At 47.8% G+C, this 22,156-nt stretch overlaps 2 protein-coding genes across 2 annotated transcripts in view; one reads left to right on the forward strand and one right to left on the reverse strand.

Moving 5' to 3' along the window:
• The window catches only part of LOC144761686 (enoyl-[acyl-carrier-protein] reductase, mitochondrial-like), an 804,505-nt gene that overhangs the window by 469,775 nt on the left and 312,574 nt on the right, over positions 1–22,156 (forward strand). The window contains exon 4 of the mRNA XM_078646957.1: positions 4,904–5,047. Coding sequence (XP_078503083.1) covers positions 4,904–5,047 — 144 coding nt within the window. The remainder of the gene's footprint in view (positions 1–4,903; positions 5,048–22,156) is intronic.
• LOC144761685 (uncharacterized) lies at positions 8,125–13,708 on the reverse strand. Its single transcript, XM_078646956.1, has 2 exons — positions 12,367–13,708; positions 8,125–8,871 (listed from the first exon to the last, which is right to left on the reverse strand). The coding sequence occupies exons 1-2, from the start codon at positions 13,628–13,630 to the stop codon at positions 8,261–8,263; spliced, it is 1,875 nt and encodes a 624-aa protein (XP_078503082.1). The 5' UTR covers positions 13,631–13,708; the 3' UTR covers positions 8,125–8,260.

A 22,156-nucleotide genomic window follows, 5' to 3' on the forward strand; every position in this document is an offset into this window, starting at 1 on the left:
TGGGCACGATCGAACAGTGTATTAACTTAGAGCTTTTAATTGGAAAATATACATGTGCTAAGCAAGGACAGCTTTTTTATGTTTCGCCGATCTTAGCAGTGCCTTTGATCTAGTGGATCACGCTACACATTGGCCAGTTCTACTCAATCTCGGAGCCCTGGAGTCCATTATTTACATATTAGCTAGGCTATACGAGAAACTATCGACCAGAGCACGGTATTGCCAAAGGGGCGAATGTACCCCTAATTTTAATGCAAAAAATGTGGTATTCGCCAAGGCTGCGTCCTAGCACCATTGCTTTTTACCCTATTTATTAATGAAGTTGACACAGTTCTTAAAATGATACAGGCCGCCCCCCAATCTGAAGGCCAGGATGTACCGGTTCTGCTTAACGCAGATGATGCAGTGATTCTATCTAGAACACCGGTAGGCTTTCAGCGGTCAATTGATGGTTTTGCAAATTTTATTAATGAGAGGAAGTTGCTGATTAACAAGGCTAAAACATACACAATGGTCTGTGGCTTGAAACCCAGGAATATGAAATCTTTTTTTTATAGATGGGAAGAAAATGCAGATTAATGGAAGCGTGACATGGAAGCGTGAAATGTCCAATGTTCGGGCTAAAATGACAAAAAGTGTGTATGGGATCTTTAGGTTTGCATCTAAACTGGGGCACATCGCATCAAAGACATGAATGATATTCATAAAGCTAGATGCGCCTCTATTGCACTATATGGCCCAGGGGTTTGGGGGTTACCATTCCAGCCAAGAATTGCAAACAGAGGAAAATTCCTTCTTGAAAAATCTTTTATGTCTGCCCACCTTAGCATCCTCTGAACGAATTCATTGCAAAGTGGGGCTCAATTATTTGTCAGACTTGATTGCACTTAGACCCCTACTACTCTGGAGATGAATATGGACAAAGGAGGAGAGTATATTCACTAAAACAATTATTAAGGACAGCTTGCGACTGGACAATTGTCTTAAGATCCCCTGGCTCAAATATATAGATAAGGTATACAAAGATTTGTTCAATATGTTGATCCTGAAAAACCAAACGATGTAACGAGATGGACTAAACAGGAGATAAAGAATACTTTCTTGTACCATAAGAAGGAGTGCAGGCTGACAACTGTAGAGAAGCAATCTACATATCCGTTCTACCACCTGCATTTAGATATTGATGGCTTTCAAGGCTATCTAACATTAGTCACAAGACCATCACACCGTTTTGTTTTAACAAGAATGAGACTTGGCCTTGCTCTCCATTTAGTAGCATTCCCCATAATGAAACAGCGATCAGCCTCCCCGTGCCCATGTGACGGGCACACTAAACAGAGCACTTTGCACTTTTTACTTTTATGTGACTTGTACTTGAATTTTAGAATTGCCTACTTAAAACGACTGTTTAAGAAATATAACGTCAAAACCATCAATGTTGCTATGAATTTATTGTTTACATTAAGAGAGCCCGAGATTTGTTTTTATGCTGCAACATACATTTTAAGATCAATCGTGCCAGATAAAGTATGATGTTTTAATTTTATTATGTACTGTGACTGAACTTTCGCTGCTTTTAAATAATTAGATTTTAGTATCTGTGTATGTACATTTTCTTTTATGGTTGATACTCTTTAACCTAATAAAGCCTATTGACTTGTGTCTTAACTCACACCATAATTTGCAGTCACCTTGGTTGAGAGATGTGCAGTGCCTGTGGAAATGAGTGAAACATCACAGAGATGTGTGTGCAGCCCCCTGTATAATGCTGGCTCAGTCAAACGGGAGAGGCATGGTGAGCAAAAGAACAATGGATTAAACCCAAGTCTTTTGACTTGGAGTGAGTGTTTGAAAAGTTTCAGCACTCTGTCTATCATCTTGTTGCGTTAGATATGTTTGCCCTAGGTGTCCCAGACATGGGTCCCTTGCTCACTGTGCCACTGTATTCGAACTAGCCTGGCTGATGAGGGGTGTGTGGCGGTTCTTGCATGCCGGCTGATGGCAAGATCCCCAGGCACTGGGGATGCACATACTAGTGTTCTAGTTGTGCGTGGGATGCCACTTTCTGTGTTTTCGGTATCTGATTGGCTGGAGTTGGAGGTGTTGCTGATACACTGCATTGAAGGAGAGCTAATGTCATTTGCGGAGAGATCAATTGATGGTGAGAGGCATTGTGAGGGGCTGGTAGATTCCGGAGGACAGACAGAAGTGGTGGTGCATGCGGGACCCGGTGGCGGTGCTGCGGGTGTGGCCGGAGAAAGATGTGACCCAACCAACAGCAGCCAAGAGCACCCGAGGAAAGGTGTGTTGGACGAGGCAGCCGTGACTCCATTTCAGGTTCATGGCTTCAGGCAAGTGCTGCGAGCAAGTGTTTACTCCCTTGGTTATAGGCTTGCGGTGCATGCATACTTGGTGGGCTTGTGGTGCATATTGTGGTGGCACTCACCGACATGTGTTGAGACATTAGAGCACTGTTGTTTGGTATGTCCTCTCTGTAGTGGGCAGCAACAAGCGGCTGAGGGTTATTTTCTTTCTTTGACTTTACTGGAGCTGTTGATAAAAGCATATTGATGATAGGCGAAGTGTCACAAAACGGTGAATATGCTTAATGCGGTACACTGAGGTGTCTCATGGTAAGGGGATAAAGCTAAAAAACATGTTAATTGCCCTGTGCTTATGTTTTTATGAGGGTGCTGGTTTGTAAAGAAGTCAGAGGACTGGGAGTAAGCACTAAGGAGGAAAGCTTTAAAACAAGAGACCGTGTGGAGAGACTGATGTTGATTCTCAATCAACGTATGAATAAATAAAACAAAGTGATATAACGGAATGGTCTGGCCTTGTATCACTTGTCCCGTAACTGAGTGATACCCCAAAACCGTAACCAGGAAGCTTGTTTCTGGTGCAGGGAGGACCTAGCTTGGCAGTTCGGGCTGGACTGTTCCCATGGGGAGCAGGTTCAAGATAGATTTGCATATAGCTGGGTCCAAGCTAGGGTAGCATGGTGAGTAAAGAACGATGGATTTAACTCTTTCGCATGAGGGTGAGTGTTTTGAAAAGTCAGAGCACTCTGTCCATTATCTTGTTGTGTTTCCTAGGCTCTGCCTATCGTGCATGTGTGACCTTGGTGCTTCGACTGTTAAAAGCCTTTGTGCTGACCACATTTCCAATGTTGAGTGGCAACTGTTAAACAGACATTAATTTCTCTTTCAGCCTCAAAACACATCACAAGACGTATGCATGCAGCATATTGCTCAATTTTGTTGAATAGATAGTTCATGAAGCACATATTCAGTATGGATGACAATTTCATGAGAAGTAGTTATAAATTATTAGTTACAGGTGAAACATAATACAAGTTTACAATTTCTTTGCCTTTATCTCTTTGAATTGATTGTAGAGAAAGTTTTGTGATTTCTAACTTACTTAACAACGTTAATTTCCCATATTTTAGAACAGGCGCTAGCAACCTCTTCTTGCAACATTATCAATGTCATTGCCAGTGCTTTTGCCCAAAAAAATAAACAGAGAGGGGCTTCGGGTCATACTCTTTCAGTCACTAGTTTGTTTGAGTCAACCTACTTCAGTTTTTGCTTGAAGAAAGTGCCATCCCCATTTTGGGTAAGCCCAGATAATTATTTCTTTCTTACAGTCATGCTTTCTGCTTGTAGGTGTATTAGGCAGACCACATAGTGTCTCATTACAGAGCATTGGCCGTACAGCGATCTTTTACTGCAACAGACCAGCTGGTATATGGTTGGGGAAAGCTCTTCCGCAGGAGAATCCATCAAGTCTTACACTGCCCCAGTTTAGAGAGCCCACTTTAGTCTGTTATCATACAAGGCTTCCGCCCTCCTCCTCTTCTGGCTCCACAACAGCATATACGGTAGCCAGTGTGATGGCTGCTGGCTTTTTCACTCACGCCTCCTCAGGGAACATTCTTTCTGTGACTAGCGATCGTTTCTTTAAAATCAGAGTGAATGTTGCACTGTGAGGGAGTTTGTGGCTTTGAGGGCTTGTGGAGTGTGCTCATTGGCTCCTCACTCCTTGTTTGCCACAGTGCACAGGAAGAAAGAGCAGATGACCTTACAGTAGTATAGGGCATAGAAGGGAAACACAAACAAGTACTTTTTTAGTATGCACAATATATAATGTATGAAGTATTAGACATCAATGTCAAATGTTAAGGTCTCATTGTTTAAATATAAGCAAAATATTCTTAAAGTTTATGATTTGTTTGTTTGGCTACCACTACTTAAGTTATCAAGTCTCCCATTCGGTCCAGTTGCCTTTTCTGGGAGATTGACAGTTTTCACTATAGACCAGCCCACCCCTGCTTTCACACAGAACCGAGTCGAGCAGCGAGGAAGGAAGCACTAGGAAGGAATCTGCAGCTTTCTTTTGTTAATGAGGGCCTCAGTCACCACAGCCATACTCGTTTCTTTCTGGTGTTCCCACTGAATAGAACTAAAATGATTTGTCTGCAAAAAGGTGTTGAATTTTTAGTTGCATGATTTACTGCGTACTTGCCACTGAATGTTCCAAGCGTTGTGGCGATTATATCTCGTGTTCCTCTTAATAGTGACGCGATGAAGAGCCATGACAGAAAATAAATAAATAAAACTGAAATGTAGGGTCCTAAATACACAAGTGACTTTAATTAGAGACGGTTGAAAACCACGTGGTAACATTGTGAAAAAGACCTATGTCAACAATTATCTAATCAAATAAATGCACCAATTCATCTACCAATGAGCAACGAAGTATGCGTTTTGGTTAATTCAGTTTATTTTGATAGCTCTCAGGTATGGTGCTAAGTTACTCACCTGAAATGAATATTATTATCGAAGTAATTTCACTCATAATGCATAAACATCTTCTCCATGATCTTGTTTACTTTCCCAAGGTACCTGGCGGACAGAAGCTGTTTGCAAAGCAAGTGAAGTGATGCTGGTTTCTAAGGATATACCTCTTCTAAGTGCTGCTACTATTGGGGTCAACCCTTGTACGGCGTACCGACTGCTGATGGATTTTGAGACCCTGATGTCTGGTGAGTGTCCCAATACGTGCTGCTTTACGACGTCTGTGTCACATTCACATTCTCTTTTCCAGGTGGGAAGTATGTTTGTATACAAGATGGCGCGTCTCTGCTTTGACTGAAGATGTTGATAATACTGCACGTTGATTTCCATATATAGCACAACCTGTGTACTTTTATCGTTGGATGAGAAACGTGAACTTTAGGATCTTGTGCTTCTGGCCCTTTCACCAGGAAAAATACATTGGGAGGATTCACAAACGCATTTATGAGTATGGGAAGCAGCCCTACAGGAGTTCTCTTTTATAATCATTTTGTGACTAATAGTCGGGCTGAGTCCATCACACTACAGTGGGACGCTAATCCGACCAACAGCGTAATAGGCCCCTGAGTCTCCATAAAAGAGAATCTGTGACAGAGTTAATGACTTGTGATGGATAGTTAGGAGGAAACTCCAAAGACTGATTGCAACACATCAAGCTCTCAGCTTATCCTCAAGGCAGATTCCAGCATGTCCCGGCTACTTACTGCAACTACACAAAACTCTCCTAGTAGATTTAATGTGAAAGTTAGTGCGTAATATAAACCCTAAGTTACACCCTCTAAGCGACAGCCAAACCGTAAAAAAGATGACCTGACTAGTCCTCTCAAACCCTTTCCCACCATGGACATTTACTCCAGCAAAGGCTGAACTAAATAGGCTTCAAGGTTTGGATGGTGAGGGTTGGAGGTGGAACACAGTTCAGTTCAGAAAGTCTTTATTTCGAATATCAATTCATAAAAGACAAGTATACAAAACACACAAAGAGTATTATAAAAAACCAGAATAACAATCATCATTTAAAAAGTTATCATTTAAAAAGTTATTAAACAAATTGATAATAAAGACTTACATTTAAGATGCCAGCAGACATTGTTAATATTAAAACATTATTGGTATTAAGACCATTAAAAAATATTAGGGTTCCTGCTACGAACCCTAATATTGCCTGCCCAACCTAGGTACTTAGCCACACCAACCACAACCAACTCAGACGTGTTAGTACGAAATATCTTCATGGCTTCAGAACTCCCTTTGATTTCCAGTCTACTGCATAAGGGTTTGAGCCATTTTAAGCGTGGAGCACGATAGGCTGGGCAGGCAAAGAAGAAATGTCCCATGCTCTCCAGATGATCCGGCACCAGGGACAGGTGTTAATTGGATTTGAATTCGCAGCCCACTTCAAAGTAAAGGAATTAACTGGGAGAGGCCCGACTCGGAACTGATGGTATAGTTTCCGGTCAAGGGTTTTAACAATCACATCCCAGTATGGCTCTAAGGATGGGGTCAATTTGTGAACCAAAAAAAGGCCTGTTAAACTGGTAGCGTCCGACTGGACAACTGCAGAAAGCTTTACTGAAGCCCAATATAGGTCTTTAAAATCCGATTTGGAGGGGAAGGTAGAACCCCCCGGATTGATCCAGAGCTGATTGAGTCCCATCTCTTCCAACACTTGTTTCACTTCCCTTAGCCATGGAATTCTAGAAGCGCCCCACAATGATTTAACCTCATCCAGTTCCTTGGCAAAAAGGCTAAGCTCCGGTGTAGTCCAGAGTCGTCGCCACAGAGCCACCAAACGAAAACGGGCCAATTCATCGAAGGGTTTACAACCCAAGTCTAACAACAGCGGTTAGAGTCCTGGAAGAAACCCTGAATAACACCGACTGGAATTTCAACACACCCAGAGCCTTCATCCTTGAATGTGCCAGATTGGCATTAAAACGCAATTTCTTTGAGTTTGAAGGAGACCTGTTTTTACAAACACTTTCAAGCAGTGCAAGAAGAGGAAAAATCATCACATTGGGAGGGAGGGGTGAGGGGGGGTGAGCAGACACCAGACAATTTGAAAGTGTGCAAAAGGCCGCTTTTATTGAAACAGGTGCATATTTACAAAAATACCAACCTGGCAACCGCCTCACAAAACTAGTCCTCACTAAATAAGATGTTACCTTACAACCCCAAACGTCAGGCCCGCCCCTACCACGTCACAAACCCCGCCCCCACCCAGCACAACATAATTACAATTCAAACAATACCAAAACCTGATAATCATTTAAATATCATCCCAACCCACGGCAAAACATCACATTGCAAAACTTACCCACCAACAACTTACATTACCCAAAACCTTGTAACCACCCCGCGAAACAACTCTTTAAACTTTTCCAGCCAATAGCCCAACTTTAGCAAAAACCCAACAAGCTTCATGTCCCTGCTGACCAAGAACGCCCAATTTCCGCACGGCACCTGTTCCAAGCGACAATGAACAACATGTTTTGTCACCCCATATCCACCTGTTCCGACAAAAGACCCTAAAATTATGGAAGGTAAACAAATAAATAATGAAAATAAATAAATAAATGAATAAGTAAAAGACCCGGGGAAAGTAAGAGAAAAACCCTAACTGAGAATAGGGAGGGAGGGAGGGAAAATTTCCAAAAACTAATGAGCTCCCGGCCACCAGGTCATTCAACCTAAAATGGTGGCCGGGAGGAGGGGCTACAGGGCTATATAACTGGGCTCCCCCAGTAGGAACCGAGGGAGCCCAAAACCAGCCCAAAAACAGCCCAAGGCCGGTGCTCTGATGCAACCCCCCCCCACTAGCCCCTCCCAATCAGCCCGGGGGTGGGGACCTCCCTACGGTCGGCTGCCCCCCCCCAAGCCCCCCTTGGGAGGGAGGGGTGAGGGGGGGTGAGCAGACACCAGACAATTTGAAAGTGTGCAAAAGGCCGCTTTTATTGAAACAGGTGCATATTTACAAAAATACCAACCTGGCAACCGCCTCACAAAACTAGTCCTCACTAAATAAGATGTTACCTTACAACCCCAAACGTCAGGCCCGCCCCTACCACGTCACAAACCCCGCCCCCACCCAGCACAACATAATTACAATTCAAACAATACCAAAACCTGATAATCATTTAAATATCATCCCAACCCACGGCAAAACATCACATTGCAAAACTTACCCACCAACAACTTACATTACCCAAAACCTTGTAACCACCCCGCGAAACAACTCTTTAAACTTTTCCAGCCAATAGCCCAACTTTAGCAAAAACCCAACAAGCTTCATGTCCCTGCTGACCAAGAACGCCCAATTTCCGCCACCCAGAAAAGAGGGGGAAGGAATTACCCTCCTCTCTTTCTGCCCCCCAAAACCGACCAACCAAGGAACTAGAATCTCAACCCAAGAAATGTTGAATCTTCAAACACCTGGAGAGCACCTCTCGCAATTCCAATAGATATAAATCCATCCCTATACGAGATAAGTGAACACCATCGCCGCGAAAGAATTCCACATTGTCATAACGGATGTCCTTATGGGACACCCGCCCAAAACCCAGATCTCTACAAAAACGGGAAACCTCCAGATTCAACTTCCTTCGCGCCTTGTCAATCGCCCTAGGCTTGATCGCACCCCTCCAGGTTCTTCTAGGGACCAATTCTGTCCATAAAACATGGCAACCCGCCCATTGTTGACGAATAAGAGAAAGATCCTTCTTCATTGCTCTTAATAAAACCACCCCTTTCACCCCACAAAGGTCATTCTCCCCAAGGTGTAAGAGCAGCACGTCAGGACAAACACCTCCCACCAACCAAGAATTCAAGGCCGGGATAAGCTCCCTCCAGATCATACCTCCCTTCCCCTTCCATACAACATGAAAAAGACGAGAATTAAAACCAAGTGTGGAACCAAAATAGCTTCTTATAGCTTGATCTTCCGCGCGCCTAATGAAGGAATGTCCCACTATCCAGATCGTCATGACAGTAGAACGGGGGCCGGCCACTGAACCTGAAAAAGAAAAGCAGCATCAAACTCAAGAAAAACTATCATCCGCAGGCGCCATAACAGGATCAGTACGCACATAGCGCCTAAAACAGTTGGAGGACCAACGCCCCAGAGACATAATGTCTTGCTGCGACCAACCCCTGTTATGTGCTTCTGTAGCTGCCCCAATCCTGAAAGAATGTGTACCATACTGAGTCTCATCCAAGCCCATGAAGCGCAGCGCTTTACGCAAAACCATGCGCAGTTGGTACTCCGTCACCCTGGAACCATCCACATGTCGAAAAACAGGGCCCTCCAAAGCGGCCCCCGAACAGTCCCACAGACGCCTGGCCCACCCCAAAGGACACGTCTCAGGGGGGAAAGAAGCTTCCAGCCAGATGCCCCTCCCTTTGCTGTGTTGATCAGTTTTTGCTCGAGCCAACCAAATGTGCAACCCCGCTTCCAAAAATCGAACATTCTCCCACCCCACCCCAAACGTAACTTTCGACCCCAATAACTCAGAAACTCTGAACGCACCAAAAAACATCCAAACCATAAGAGTAGAAAACAGACAAACCTCAAACCCATTCAGACAAACAGAGGGCAAAACCTGCAAAACTCGGGCTAACGTCTGCCAGGACAAAGGTCGGCGAACCATATGTTCCCTACCCCTCTCCCTACTCCAACCCTCTAGCATACGCTTACCCACCTCCCCAGCAGAAGGAGAATAGCCCCACAGTAATTTGCCCATGAACGCAATACCAGCCAATTTTCCAGCAATCGTCACACGTGTCAACCCCCTGTCTATCAAGTGAAGAATGAACTGTACCACATCTTCAGATCGTCTCCAGCCCGGAGCGCGCCAGCCGGCCCCAGATTCTAAAAACTCTTTCCAGGCCAATTCATACGCTGTCCTAGTAGAAACTGCAAGCGAACCTACCACCAGCTGCAAAACCCTGTCTCGCCTACAGTCCACAGATGTTCCGGCATGCGGGTCGGCATCCTGTCCGCCTCCGAGGCTAGCCCATGGAATCTCTCCCACTGTGAACGAGACAAAGCATCCGCAATGTCATTGTCCACCCCAGGAATGTGTAAGGCCTTAAAACTGATGTCATACGTCAAGCACCCCAACACAAAGACTCGCAAGAGCTTCAAGATGTGAGCATCCCTGGCCGACTGCCGATTGATAATGTCCACTACAGCCTTATTATCAATTCGAAACAGCACTTTTTTGTGAGAAAGCTCCTGACCCCACAAAGTCAACGCCACCACCACAGGGAAAAGCTCCAGGAAGGCAATACTCCTGCCCCCGTTCTTCCACGCAGCAGGCCACTGTTCAGCACACCATCTGCCCTGCCAGTAAAGACCGAAACCATCACTGCCTGCCGCATCTGAAAAAATTTGGACGTCCCAAATCCAATTCTCTTCTCTGTACAGAGGAATGCCATTGAAAGAGTGCAGAAAGGCTACCCACATCCGCAGATCCTCCTTAACACCTGCTGACAAGCGAACGTGATGGTGAGGTAAAAACTGACCAGACAGAGCTCTACCCAAACGCCTGCAAAAAGTTCTACCTGCCCTGACCACCCTACAAGCAAAGTTAAGATGGCCCAACAGCACCTGAACTTCCTTCACTGTGACCTTCGCCTTGTTCAACATAACATGTAAAAGGTCCAACATTTTTTCTTTTTTATCCACAGGTAAACGTGCCTCCATAACATTAGAATCAATCTCGATTCCCAAAAAAGACATGGTCGCGCAGGGGCCCATTGTCTTTTCCGGTGCCAACGGCACACCTAAAAAGTCCATCAGAGTTTGGAATGTTCGCAAAGCATTCTGGCATACTGAGGAATTGGGAGCACCTACAAAAAAGAAATCATCCAGGTAGTGAGTCACAAGCTGATGTCCTGACGTGTTGGTGAAAAACCATTGGAGAAATGTGCTAAAGGTCTCAAATAACGCACAGGATATGGAACAACCCATTGGTAGCGCCTTATCCACATACCACTTCCCTTGAAATTGAATCCCCAAAAGATCCCAATCTCCAGGATGTACAGGCAACAAACGGAATGCTGATTTGATGTCCCATTTCGCCATCGCCGCACCAGTGCCGGCAGATACAACCAGGGCCATGGCCACATCCACTGAAGAATAAGACACTGAAGCAGCCTCACCATCAATGAAATCGTTAACTGATGAGCCCTCCGGCCATGACAAATGTTGAATCAAACGAAATTGCCCAGGCTCTTTCTTAGGCACCACACCAATTGGGGAGACAATAAGATTTTCCAAGGGCCAATCATCAAAAGGACCCGCCATCCTTCCCTCCCGCACTTCCTTATCCAATTTGTCTTGCACCACCTCTGGATGTTCATTGGCCGACATTAGATTCTTAGACCAACGCCGCAACCGTGGCCCTGTGTAACCCAAACGAAAACCTTCCTGAAAACCATCTAACAACAACTTAGCAGCCTCGACATTCCCGTAGCCCCTCAGAGCCACAGCCAAGTGAAAAGGATTAACTGGCGTATGAGCCTTTGGCCCCAGTTCCAGAAGTGTTTTTCCCCCCCCTGTAAGATTGAGGCTGCTGTGCAGGAGCAGGGGCATTGGCTGCCTGTTGTGACCACTGTCTACCCCCTGTAACCCGAGGCCCCCAACACTTGGACAGTGGGTGCGGTTTACCACATTGGGAGCATTCGTGTCGAAATTTGCAATAGTCTCTTGGGCAATATCCTCTGTTAAAATCCCAACATGTCCCATTGGCTGATTGTACTGACACAGCTGCACCCACCCCTCCCCGAGTGGGCCTACCCTGAAAGGGCCGTGAAGGTAAAGGATACCCACTAGCTGTGAAAATTGTCTTACCACCCGCCGAGGCACCCATAGTGTGTTGCCACAAGTCATTATCCAACTCCCCCCATTTCGCTTCAGGATCCCAAGCCATCCGAGCCCGGAATTCCTCATCATACTGTGACCAGGCATAACCACTACCAGTAATCTGCGCTTTCCTGATCACATCCATATATTTAAAAAGTGCCACACAGCGCTCAGGGAATTTCTCACAATACACACTAGCGTATATAAGAAATGCCGCTGTCCAGTTTTCTATGGTCAAAGGAACCTTTGCGCGCTTGGCCAACTCATACTCTTCCTCCTTAGACCCCTCCTTAGACCTAACCTCCCTGTGTAAAAGCTTCAATAATTCAACGTACTCCCCTTTCCAAATCCTTTCCTTAGTAGACAGCATTAAATGAGCGCCCAAAGGTTTTGTGACGCCCATGTAAGGCAATTTCTTTATTTTAAGCTCCTTGCTGTGTGGGGGGTCCTTACCTACCTCCATGGGCTCCGTAACAGTCCCGGAATCCACCTTAGAACCCACCCCCCCGTCACTCGTACCCACTCCTTGATCCTTAACATAACGACCCTTGTGGAGTTTAAAATCCACGCCCTCTGAAGGAGGATCCCCCCCCGTTCCAACAGAAACCATCAAAGGCTTGTTCCGCGGCCCAGCAAGCTCACCTGGATTCAATAAAGGCAGTTGGGCCGGCCTCTCTCTCCATGCCATCTGTTCAACTTCAACACCTGACCGAGGAACCCTCACCACGGGGCCGCTCTCTCGAGTTGGTCTGGAAACTGTAGCTCTCGGACGCACCACCACCGGTGCCTGTAAAACATCATCAGAAGCGTGAAAAAGCCCCCCCCTTGCACCCTTATCAGGTATCTCGCCCTCCTCGGGGCTCTCCTCATCATAATCTAAAACCAAAGATTCTTCCAACCTCGGAGGGGCCAACTCCTTTGACGGGCTTCTGAAACCAACCCGGGTCTTACCAGCCCGTACTGACATCTGAGGCGGGGGAGCCGACTGGACCCGTCTGTACTCCCCCAAACGTTGACCAGATTTGTGCAACTGAACCAACGATGAATCCCTTTGCTGATGAAAAGAAACATGTGGGGCCAGCGAGGACGCGCCGGTCCTGCTTCTGCCAACCCCGCCGATATCCAAAGAACCTGACAATGGGGCCAGCGAGGACGCGCCGGGTCCGCTTCTGCCGACCCCGCTGATACCTGTAGAAAGAGAAGTTGGGGCCAGCGAGGCCGCGCCCGACCTGCTTCTGCTGACCGCGCCGAGATCCTGTAATGAAGACGTTGGGGCCAACGAGGTCGCGCCTGACCTGCTTATGTTGACCGCGCCGGGGTCCCTCGCCGGTACGGGGTATGCCGCGCCAGGCTCCACCCTCCCTTCTCCTCGGTGCAACTGGGCCGCACTCCACCCTACCAAGTCTGCCTCTCCACGACGCTCCCTGACCTGCAAAGCAAAAGGCTGAACTGATGTGCCGGGACCCTTACTACCAGAACGGCCAAAGCTATCAACACCACCAGCCATACAAAAACCAGAATCCTGAAACTGCACCCTACCAACCTCCCTAGCAACAGACCCCCTATATTGACCCGATAAGCCCTTCCGAGGAGGGGAAGGCTCCACTACCTCATCTCCACTACTCCAGTCCAGCAACTCTTGAACAATCTCGGAAGCAGGACCCGATGCCAGTCCACCCTGCCCTTTCTGCCGGATATCAGCGCGGGGCTGCTCCAACCTCCCAAGTGATCTGCCCCCAACAGGCAAACCCGGAAAACGCAAAGTGCCCCCAAAACCACTCAGCATATCAGTGCCCTGGCTGGGAGTAGCCCTGCCCGCGTCACGAACCCCCTCTGCCCAGGAAGGAAAAACATCTAGGCCCTCCCAAGATCTAACACCCACCTGCCTATCGCAACTCTCCTGCATAGGAAAAGTAACAGCACCACCCTCACCAGGCTCAACGAACCCCCTGCCAGACCCAGAAACATCCTGTGGATCACACAACAAAACACCACCAGACTGCTGTCCCAGCAAACCTGCCCCTGCCCTCCTTTCCATCTGCGCCCACTCCCCCTCCCCCACAGAACCACTAAGAACTGACAGTACCTCCCCCCGGGTTGAAACAGGGGGGGAAAACAACAGGGGGCTATAAGGCACAAAAACCTCCCCGGCCCCTAACTGTCCAGGCTGCACTGTAGGCTGAAGCACAACCTCACTCATCAATTGCTGCCCAGAGGCGGAAGCTGGCGGGAAAACACGGACATTAGTAAGCCCCCCATGGGAACCCAACAATTCCGCCTCCTGACGCAAACCAATTGCCCCCAAAACCGAGGGTTCACCAGATATGCCGGCCGGCACTGATGCAGAGAAACCACATTCAGCCTGAGCGCGCGGCGCACAGAATTCAAATTGCGCATGCGCGCCAACCGCCGGTGCCGCGGCCGCTGAGTCCTCAGCCTGACAGGCGGAGGCAGAAGCAGAACGCTTTCTGCCTCCCTGCTTGACGGCCCGCTTGCCTCTGGCAGCGGGGACCGAAAGCGAGCGCTGCAGCGGCACCACCGTCACAAAGGGAGTAGAAGCCTCCCCCTCCCCTAAACCCGCCTCACGCTGTAAACCCGCTCCCACTCCAACATGCGCCACACGTCCAGGGGTCGCTTTCCGAGCGCGCGGGCGGCCCCTCTCACTTACCCCCTCCCGGCGAGATTTTTTGGGCGACGCGCAAGCCGCGACCGCCGCCGCCACACGAGCTGAGGCCTGCCGCCGAGGACGCGACGGCCCAGTCACCTCTCCTATTACCAGGTCCAGGCGTCCCGCTTCGCTCAGAAGGCGGATCGCCTCCAAAACACGGTAATCTTCACCCGACATGACGAGGAATCAAAACGAAATGACTCTCACAAAATTTCCAATAACTAATCAAAATTTCCAAAAACTAATGAGCTCCCGGCCACCAGGTCATTCAACCTAAAATGGTGGCCGGGAGGAGGGGCTACAGGGCTATATAACTGGGCTCCCCCAGTAGGAACCGAGGGAGCCCAAAACCAGCCCAAAAACAGCCCAAGGCCGGTGCTCTGATGCAACCCCCCCCCACTAGCCCCTCCCAATCAGCCCGGGGGTGGGGACCTCCCTACGGTCGGCTGCCCCCCCCCAAGCCCCCCTGATGATAACTTCAGGATGTAATTGTGCTATGTTTCCTTTGCGAGCGGGAGGGTGGGTAGGGCTGCTCCACTCATGGAGCAGGGAAGGGACGGAGTGGCATGCCCACTCAAGCGGGCAATGACTGTTTGGTCGGCCCACTCAGCCCGCCCAAAGCAGTCATGAGTACTGTCCTGTTGGCAATGCAGGCTGCATTACAGCCTGCATGAAGAACATGCTCACCCCTCCAGCCCCTGGCTGAACGCGCCTTTTCCCAGCGCCAATCCCAAGACACGGGACCCAGCCTCGAGGTAAGATTTCTCTAATTTAATATTTACAACACTCTCTCTCACACACACATCCCGTGTACATGTCACATCCAGTGTCCTATCTGGTGTTTCCCACCTCCCAGCTGTCTAGTGCCCCGCTGCACTTCTCAACTGCAGCCGCTGTGCAACCATGCGCAGCGGCCGTACCACTGGTGTGCCAAAGGTATATATATGAAGTTACGACGCATACCATTACATTGCATTCCATTACAAACAGGCGGTACATCCATGGGCAGCGTTTTCGCGCCAAGCGTAGCGGGTCTCTACGTATTCAACTTTGAACAACAATTCATTCTGAGCAACCACAATCCCTTCTTTGAGAATCTTAAGTTCTGGAAACGTTACATTGATGACGTGTTGGCAATTTGGCAGGGACCTGTCACACTACTAAATGACTTCATCAATTGGATTAACACCTGTGACCAACATTTAAAGTTCACACATTGCTTTGACAACAAAGAGTTGGTGTTCTTGGATGTCGTGATCACAAAAGAAACTGACCATTTATCAACTCGGACGCACTACAAACCAACGGCAAAGAACAACCTCCTGAGATACGAGAGTTTTCACCCCCGCCCTCTTAGAGAAAACCTCCCTTATGGTCAGTTTTTAAGATTACGACGCAACTGTAGCAAATTGAGCAAATGTAAAGAACAGGCTACTGACCTAAGTAACAAACTGACTATCCGTGGTTACCCAGCCAAAACCATCAGGAAATGCCAGAAGAGGGCTCGGAACCAGCCTAGAGCAGCACTTTTGGAGAAAAATGTGCCCAAGAATAAAGACATACCGTTAACCTGTGTAACCACATATAACACCATCTCCAACCAAGTGACGAAGAGCATAAATAAACATTGGTCGATAATAAACACTAGGAATCTCCATTGGGAGAAACCATTGTTCTCCTTCAAGAGATCACGTAGCCTAAAAGACAGCCTAGTAAACACCAGACCAATCATAAAACAACCTCCAGGAGACCAAACCATCACTCAAGCATGGGGGCTGCCTGACGTCATAGGTCACTATCGCTGTGGAAACTGTAGTGTGTGTCACCTGACATCGGATACCAAGGAGCTCGAGATTGAACCAGGGAAGGTGTGGAAGCAAGAGACACACACCAACTTCAATAGCTGCAACGTTGTTTATCTGATCGAATGCACATGTAAAAAAAGATACATTGGAATGACAACACGAAAAATTAAACAACGTATATGTGAGCACCGCAGCACCATTCGCTGAAAGAAAAGCGCAACGAGATTGACCGATCATTTCAGCTCAAACAATCACACTCCTAATGACATGACCTGGACAGTCATCGAACAAGTCACTCCAGGCCCTAATTTACAGTAGCGTCTTTACGAAAAAGAACAAAGATGGGTTTATAGACTTTCTACCCACATACTGGGGCTGAATGATAATATCCCCTGGGCAACTGTCTTATAGCCTATAACCCTTAATCTAGTCAATCACATTCATATATTGATTGTTTCCTATTTGTCCGCTACTTGAGTCGCTTCTGGCAGTAACTCTCTATTATGTATGTCCCTATGAATTCGACACTGTCATTACCTCCCATTTGTAATCCCAATTGGCATTGGCACCTTCACACAATCCCATGAGTAAGGATCGCACCTCGGTCCCCAGCCCAGCCATTCCTGTGCCTTCCAGCACCATGCCCCTTCGCATCTCCTACAGCTGGCACTGTGTTGTGCAGATGCCGGTGCTTATCACACCTTGAATATCCTTTTAACTTCTGGCATTTAATATAATTTAAAAACTTGTCAAGGATTTACTTCATTTAGCAGGAACCGAACCCCGGCTCCCTGCGTAGTTGCCTAGCAACCGAGGCAGCACACTGTCCCCCCGCGCCTCCCGTAGTCGGTCACGTGCTGTGCACAGACGCGACTTCGCCTCCAGGAAAGGTCAATGTATACGAGCCTGCCGGCACCCTCCATTGCGGGCATACGGAGAGGTGTATAGGTGATGGGCCTTTTTCCCTCCTGGATAACTGTAAGTAATACCTCTATTTCTTGGCAACCGGGCTCCCTTTCATCACTCGTTTGCCTTTACTCGCATCTACTTGATGGAGTTCTTTTCCAGACGCGTGACTGCAGCGTCCTAAATCTCGCCTTACTTTCCTCGCCAGAATATGTTTCTAAACCGGAGGCCACCCTCCCTCCATCCCGTGATGCCTTAAGACCCCCTGTGAGGAGTACGTCTTTTTATGTGTGTCTGTTCGTATTTGTTGTGTTTAATGTATAAAACCACACCAGAAAGGTTGTTTGATTTTTGATAATTCACGCCGCTTTTCCGACTTGAGTGTACCTTTGAAAAGGGCCGATTCACACACTTTAAAATCGATGAGTGTGCGCATAATGTATTTCTCAGCACATCACAATATTGATAGGTGTGTTGTATCAAAAAAGACTCCGGTGTATGAGCCAAAACTCACCATACACTGCACTTCTTTGACTTAGTGTGCTATCTCCCCGGAGCATTCCTGACATGGGGTAATCAATTCCCCCCAAATTAGCTCACATTACAATGCGATCAGGTCTGAATGAGAACTATGTGAGGAAACCACGAGACACACGTGATGAGCACTGCACGACGTTACAGGCTTGTAGCGATCTCGTTTTAATTATCCTTTTCTCTCCACAGGTCTTTTTATATTTTCTTCATACCCTATTTTAGGATCTTGAAGCATCAGCCTACTACAGATTTGGTAGATAAGGCTCAGGAATCTAGGGCTGGCAGGGTGTTAGTGTACTCTGACCCCTCATTTTCCTTTCGGTCCTGAAGAAAACCCGGCTAACTGCTATGTATGGGTTGAAACATGTAGACCTTGCACATACTGATACACACAGTCATAACTCACTGTAATTGTATCGCAACACGTTTTTATTTAATGTCCAGTAATCTTAAAATAAAATCCATTTGTCATAGATATACCAGGACATTTTTTAACATTTTTTCTGCACCACTCACAAGAACCCGCTCCACTGTATTCCAGGTGTTGCAGCACACCCTGGTGGCACTCGGCCTTCGGGGTGGCCCGATTATGAAGCATGTCACCACTAGGTGGTGAGTGAGGGGTTTATTATAACCTAAGGAAGACTCCAGTCTCCCTTTGTCCAGCTTCATCATCTGTCCTCATTCAGATCACCTTTCGAGTAATCCCTTGAGGTGGTACTCCTTTCTTGTTTATTAATACTAGTCCAGGGGACCAGGAGTACTCTCCATTCACACCCTTGTGTGAATAAGCTTCCCTTACTCTCTTTTTGTTTAAGTGTAATCCCCCCTTCAGTCATCCCTAGGGAGGAGAGGGCCCTCATACCCTTAAATCCAAGCATCAACCCCTGGAGACGTGGAAAAGACACAGGTGGCTTAGTCTTCAGTGAGGGCATTGGGGATAGCCCCAATGAAGAGGACAGCTTTTTAGCAAAGCTGGCCAGGAGATTAGACCTATAGTCCAGACTCCTGGCTCTAGAGAAACAAGAAAGGAGATCGGGTTAGCACCCATCAGTGGTGGCAGCATTCAAAATAATAAGGATAGAGAGGAATCTTATGATCTTAAAATGCTCAAAGGGATTGTCACTAAATATGAGGGGGTGATGATATCACCAAGTGGTTCACAGCTTTTGAGAGGGCTTATGAAGCCAGGAGGGTGAATTAGACTTTCTGGGGGGCGGAGGGGCACTCCTGTGGGAACTGTTCTCTGGTAACTGCAGAGACAGGCTTCTGGCCATCTCTGGGCAAGATGCAGTGTCCTATGATCTCATGAAGAAGACTCTGATTGAGGGATTTAGACTCACCACTGAGGAGTACAGAATTAGATTCAGGGGGGCTCACAAAACCCAGAACCAATCCTGGATTGATTTTGTAGATTACTCAGTAAAGACACCGAGTGGCTGGTTAACTGGAAACAATGTGCATGATTTAAAGGTAATTTACAACCTGTTTATCAAGGAACACATTTTAAGTAACTGCATTGATGAAAAGTTGCATCAGTATCTGGTAGACCTAGGTCCACTTTCCCTTCAATAATTGGGAAGGAAGGCAGACCACTGGATCAAAACAAGGGTAACTAGGACATCGAGTGGGTGTGAACAAAAGAAAGGGGTCACAAAGCCTCCCCAGAAGAAATATAGTGAACCCCTTAAGGATAAAAGTAAGGAGTCCCAGGAAGCCCCCCAAAAACCTGTCTAGGATGGTGAGCCCAAAGGCACCTCACAAACTAAACCAGGGTACCAAGGTAAGAATTGGGATCCCAACAGAATATGGTGTCACAACTGTCAGAAGTCAGGACACCACACCAAGGACCCTAGCTGTCCTAAAAACAAGACCCCTAGTACAGCTCCAGGGGTGACTAGTGTAGCCCCAGGAGTTGCCACTGTAGCTCTGGAGGTAGGGTCCTCAGATGAGGAAGTCCTCCTAGCTTTCAACTGGAAAAGGGGCCCAAGAGGTAAGCTGGAGATCCCAGAGGGGAGTAGACACTTCCATCACCTACTGGTGAATGGAATCCCAGCCACTGCCCTGAGAGATACCTGTGCCAGTCACACTGTGATGCATGACAGATTGGTACTCCCACACCAGTATGTCCCATGGGAAACAAGAAGAGTAAGGGCTGTCCCAGGGGTGGTCACCGTTAGGCCTGTGGCTGTAGTGCCCCTAACCATAGCTGGGTCCCTTAGATGGAGAAAGGTGGTTGTCAGTAAAGAACTCCCCCTTTATTGCCTCCTGGGGAATGACCACTTACAGGTGAATCTGAGCCAAAGAGAGGTACTGCCTAAAGCCAGGCCTCACCCAAGAAACCTGGGGGGGGGGGGGGGCTCAACCTGCAGTTAGTGCAGGTAAGCCACAAAAGAGTAAGAAGAAACAGGGTAGGAAAGGTGGGCAACTGTTAGCCACAGTTGCAGAGGGCCAGGGAGATTCTGTCCCAGTGAGGGAAAAACTCCAAAAGTGGCCCTGGTAACGCCCCCCATGCCAACAAAAAGGCCTGACTAGTCAGGCAACTGCCCAGCCTGGGCTGGTGGCTTCTCAGCTGGCAGAACAAAGGGTGGTGGAAGGGTGTTCACTACAAAGTGTTGTGAACCCATCCTAAAACAACAGACAGACAGCCAGGATGTATGACGTTACAACGCATACTTTTACAACGCCTACCTTTACAACGCGGTTTTTACCACGCGTACCATTACAACCCTTAGCGCTTTGGGGTGCTGGATAGTGAATAGTTGAATTTACTATTCCAACTCCAGTCCCCGTGGATAGTAGGGAAGGTTATTGGATAGTAAATTAACCTATTCCCTATCCTAGAGCGCCCCCCAGAGCAATGCGGTGTAATAGTTTGCGTTGTAAAAATTGTGTTGTAATGGTAGGTCGTTGTAAAAGTTTCATTGTAAAGGTTGTATACCAGACAGCCAGGACCCACAGAGACCATAAAATAGCCCCTTCACTTGCCCGTCAGGAGCTAAAGGTGAGGTTCTGGGCACTAACAGCTGTCAGCAGCCTCTGCTGGGTGTTAGCCTTCATGGCAGCCCAATCCTTGGCATGGTGGTTTAACCCCTGCCAAATGCCAAACTAGCCCCCCTGACCCTATTGGTCATGGTGGGGTTGCTCAAACTGTGGGTAACTTCTGTGGGTAAGCTGGGCTTTTCCCAATCAGAGCTAGGCTCCTGCCCCCCTCCCACTGGAGAGTGGCAGGATAGGGGGTGTACTCATCCCAGGACAGGGATCCATTGGTCCCTGCCTTTACCCTACCTGTAATGCCCCTAAATTTTGTATTTAGGGGCACCCTGAACCTTCCTTCCTCAGATCCCAATTTTAAAACAAGAAGAAGAACAAGAAGATAGAAGACCTGCTGTGCAGCTGCTAAAAAGAGGACAACACCAACTGACTTGGCCCCAGCCCTACAGGCCTTTTGATCCTTGAACCTGCTCCTGCTAAACCCCGGCGTCTCCAGTGGTCAGCAACCTCGAAAACCCCGGAGGACCTGACTGCCTTGCTCATCTAAAGACTGGGACTCCCACAAGCAGTGGTTCTGCTCAAACAGCAACAACCCTTGGTGCCAGCCAGGAACCGCGAATCCAGCACACTCTGCACCCGCCGAGCCTGACCTGTGCCTGAGTGAACAAAGACCACGAGGACGTCCCCCCGGGCGATTGTGACCACGAATCCAATGCCCAGGGACGCTCCTCAATGCTCCTGATGATGCCTGCAGCCTCACAACAAGGGACCCCTTCAACCGCGACCAGCTGAGGGTAAGATTTCCCGACGTCAAAAGACACCCCTTCACCCGGTGCAACACGGCACCATGTGCCCAACTTCTGGGTGTCTGCCTAGCCTCCAACATCCCAAATTACCTCTTGAAGTGGTGGTCGCACCTGAAGAATCTCAGTCCCGAGCCTGCAGCCTTTGTTCAACTTCCAGCTTTCCCATTGAATAACATTGGGCACCTGAAGGCCCAAAAGCACCCTGCACCCAACCACCCCAGTGCCACTGGGAGTGCAGCATCTACCCTACTCTACTTCCCCACTTGCCTTGTGTCAGAGACCAGGTGCTCAGCTCCCACAGTTGCATGGCCTGCCTGCTAGCAGCCACCAACTGAAGGCCCCCTATCCTCCATAGGATAACATTGGGCCTACTCACTCTGCACCCGGCTGCCCCTATGCCGCTGAGGGTGTAACAACTGTACTTACCTGACCCTGGGAGACCCTTGAGTCTAACCCAAAAACCTTAACTCTGCCAGCCGAGTACTTACCCAAAGACTGATAACTTGGTTTTCTCCATAGTGTAACATTGGCTAGGTTTCACTCAGAATTTCTTCTAAGTGTCGAGTTTTGCAACTTTGAAATATTCCTTAAAAATCATCCGAACAACAAAAACGAAACTACTAACCTGTCATAAGGAGAGATCACAGTGCTGTATCTTTGAGCCCAGCACTGAACCTGAAAAGTAATTATAACCGTGATTTACTGTTAACCCAATTTTC

This window comes from Lissotriton helveticus, chromosome 6, assembly GCF_964261635.1.
Source record: "Lissotriton helveticus chromosome 6, aLisHel1.1, whole genome shotgun sequence".
NCBI classification, from domain to species: domain Eukaryota; kingdom Metazoa; phylum Chordata; class Amphibia; order Caudata; family Salamandridae; genus Lissotriton; species Lissotriton helveticus.

What these genes read in the sequence shown, in the direction of transcription:
- LOC144761685 (XM_078646956.1), bottom strand. Translation starts at nt 13,630, where the DNA reads ATGCAGGAGAGTTGCGATAGGCAGGTGGGTGTTAGATCTTGGGAGGGC. An exon ending in ACTGCCTTTATTGAATCCAG is followed by an intron (nt 8,872 to 12,366) that starts GTGAGCTTGCTG and finishes TTTCTTTTTCAG; the next exon opens with GTTCAGTGGCCGGCCCCCGT.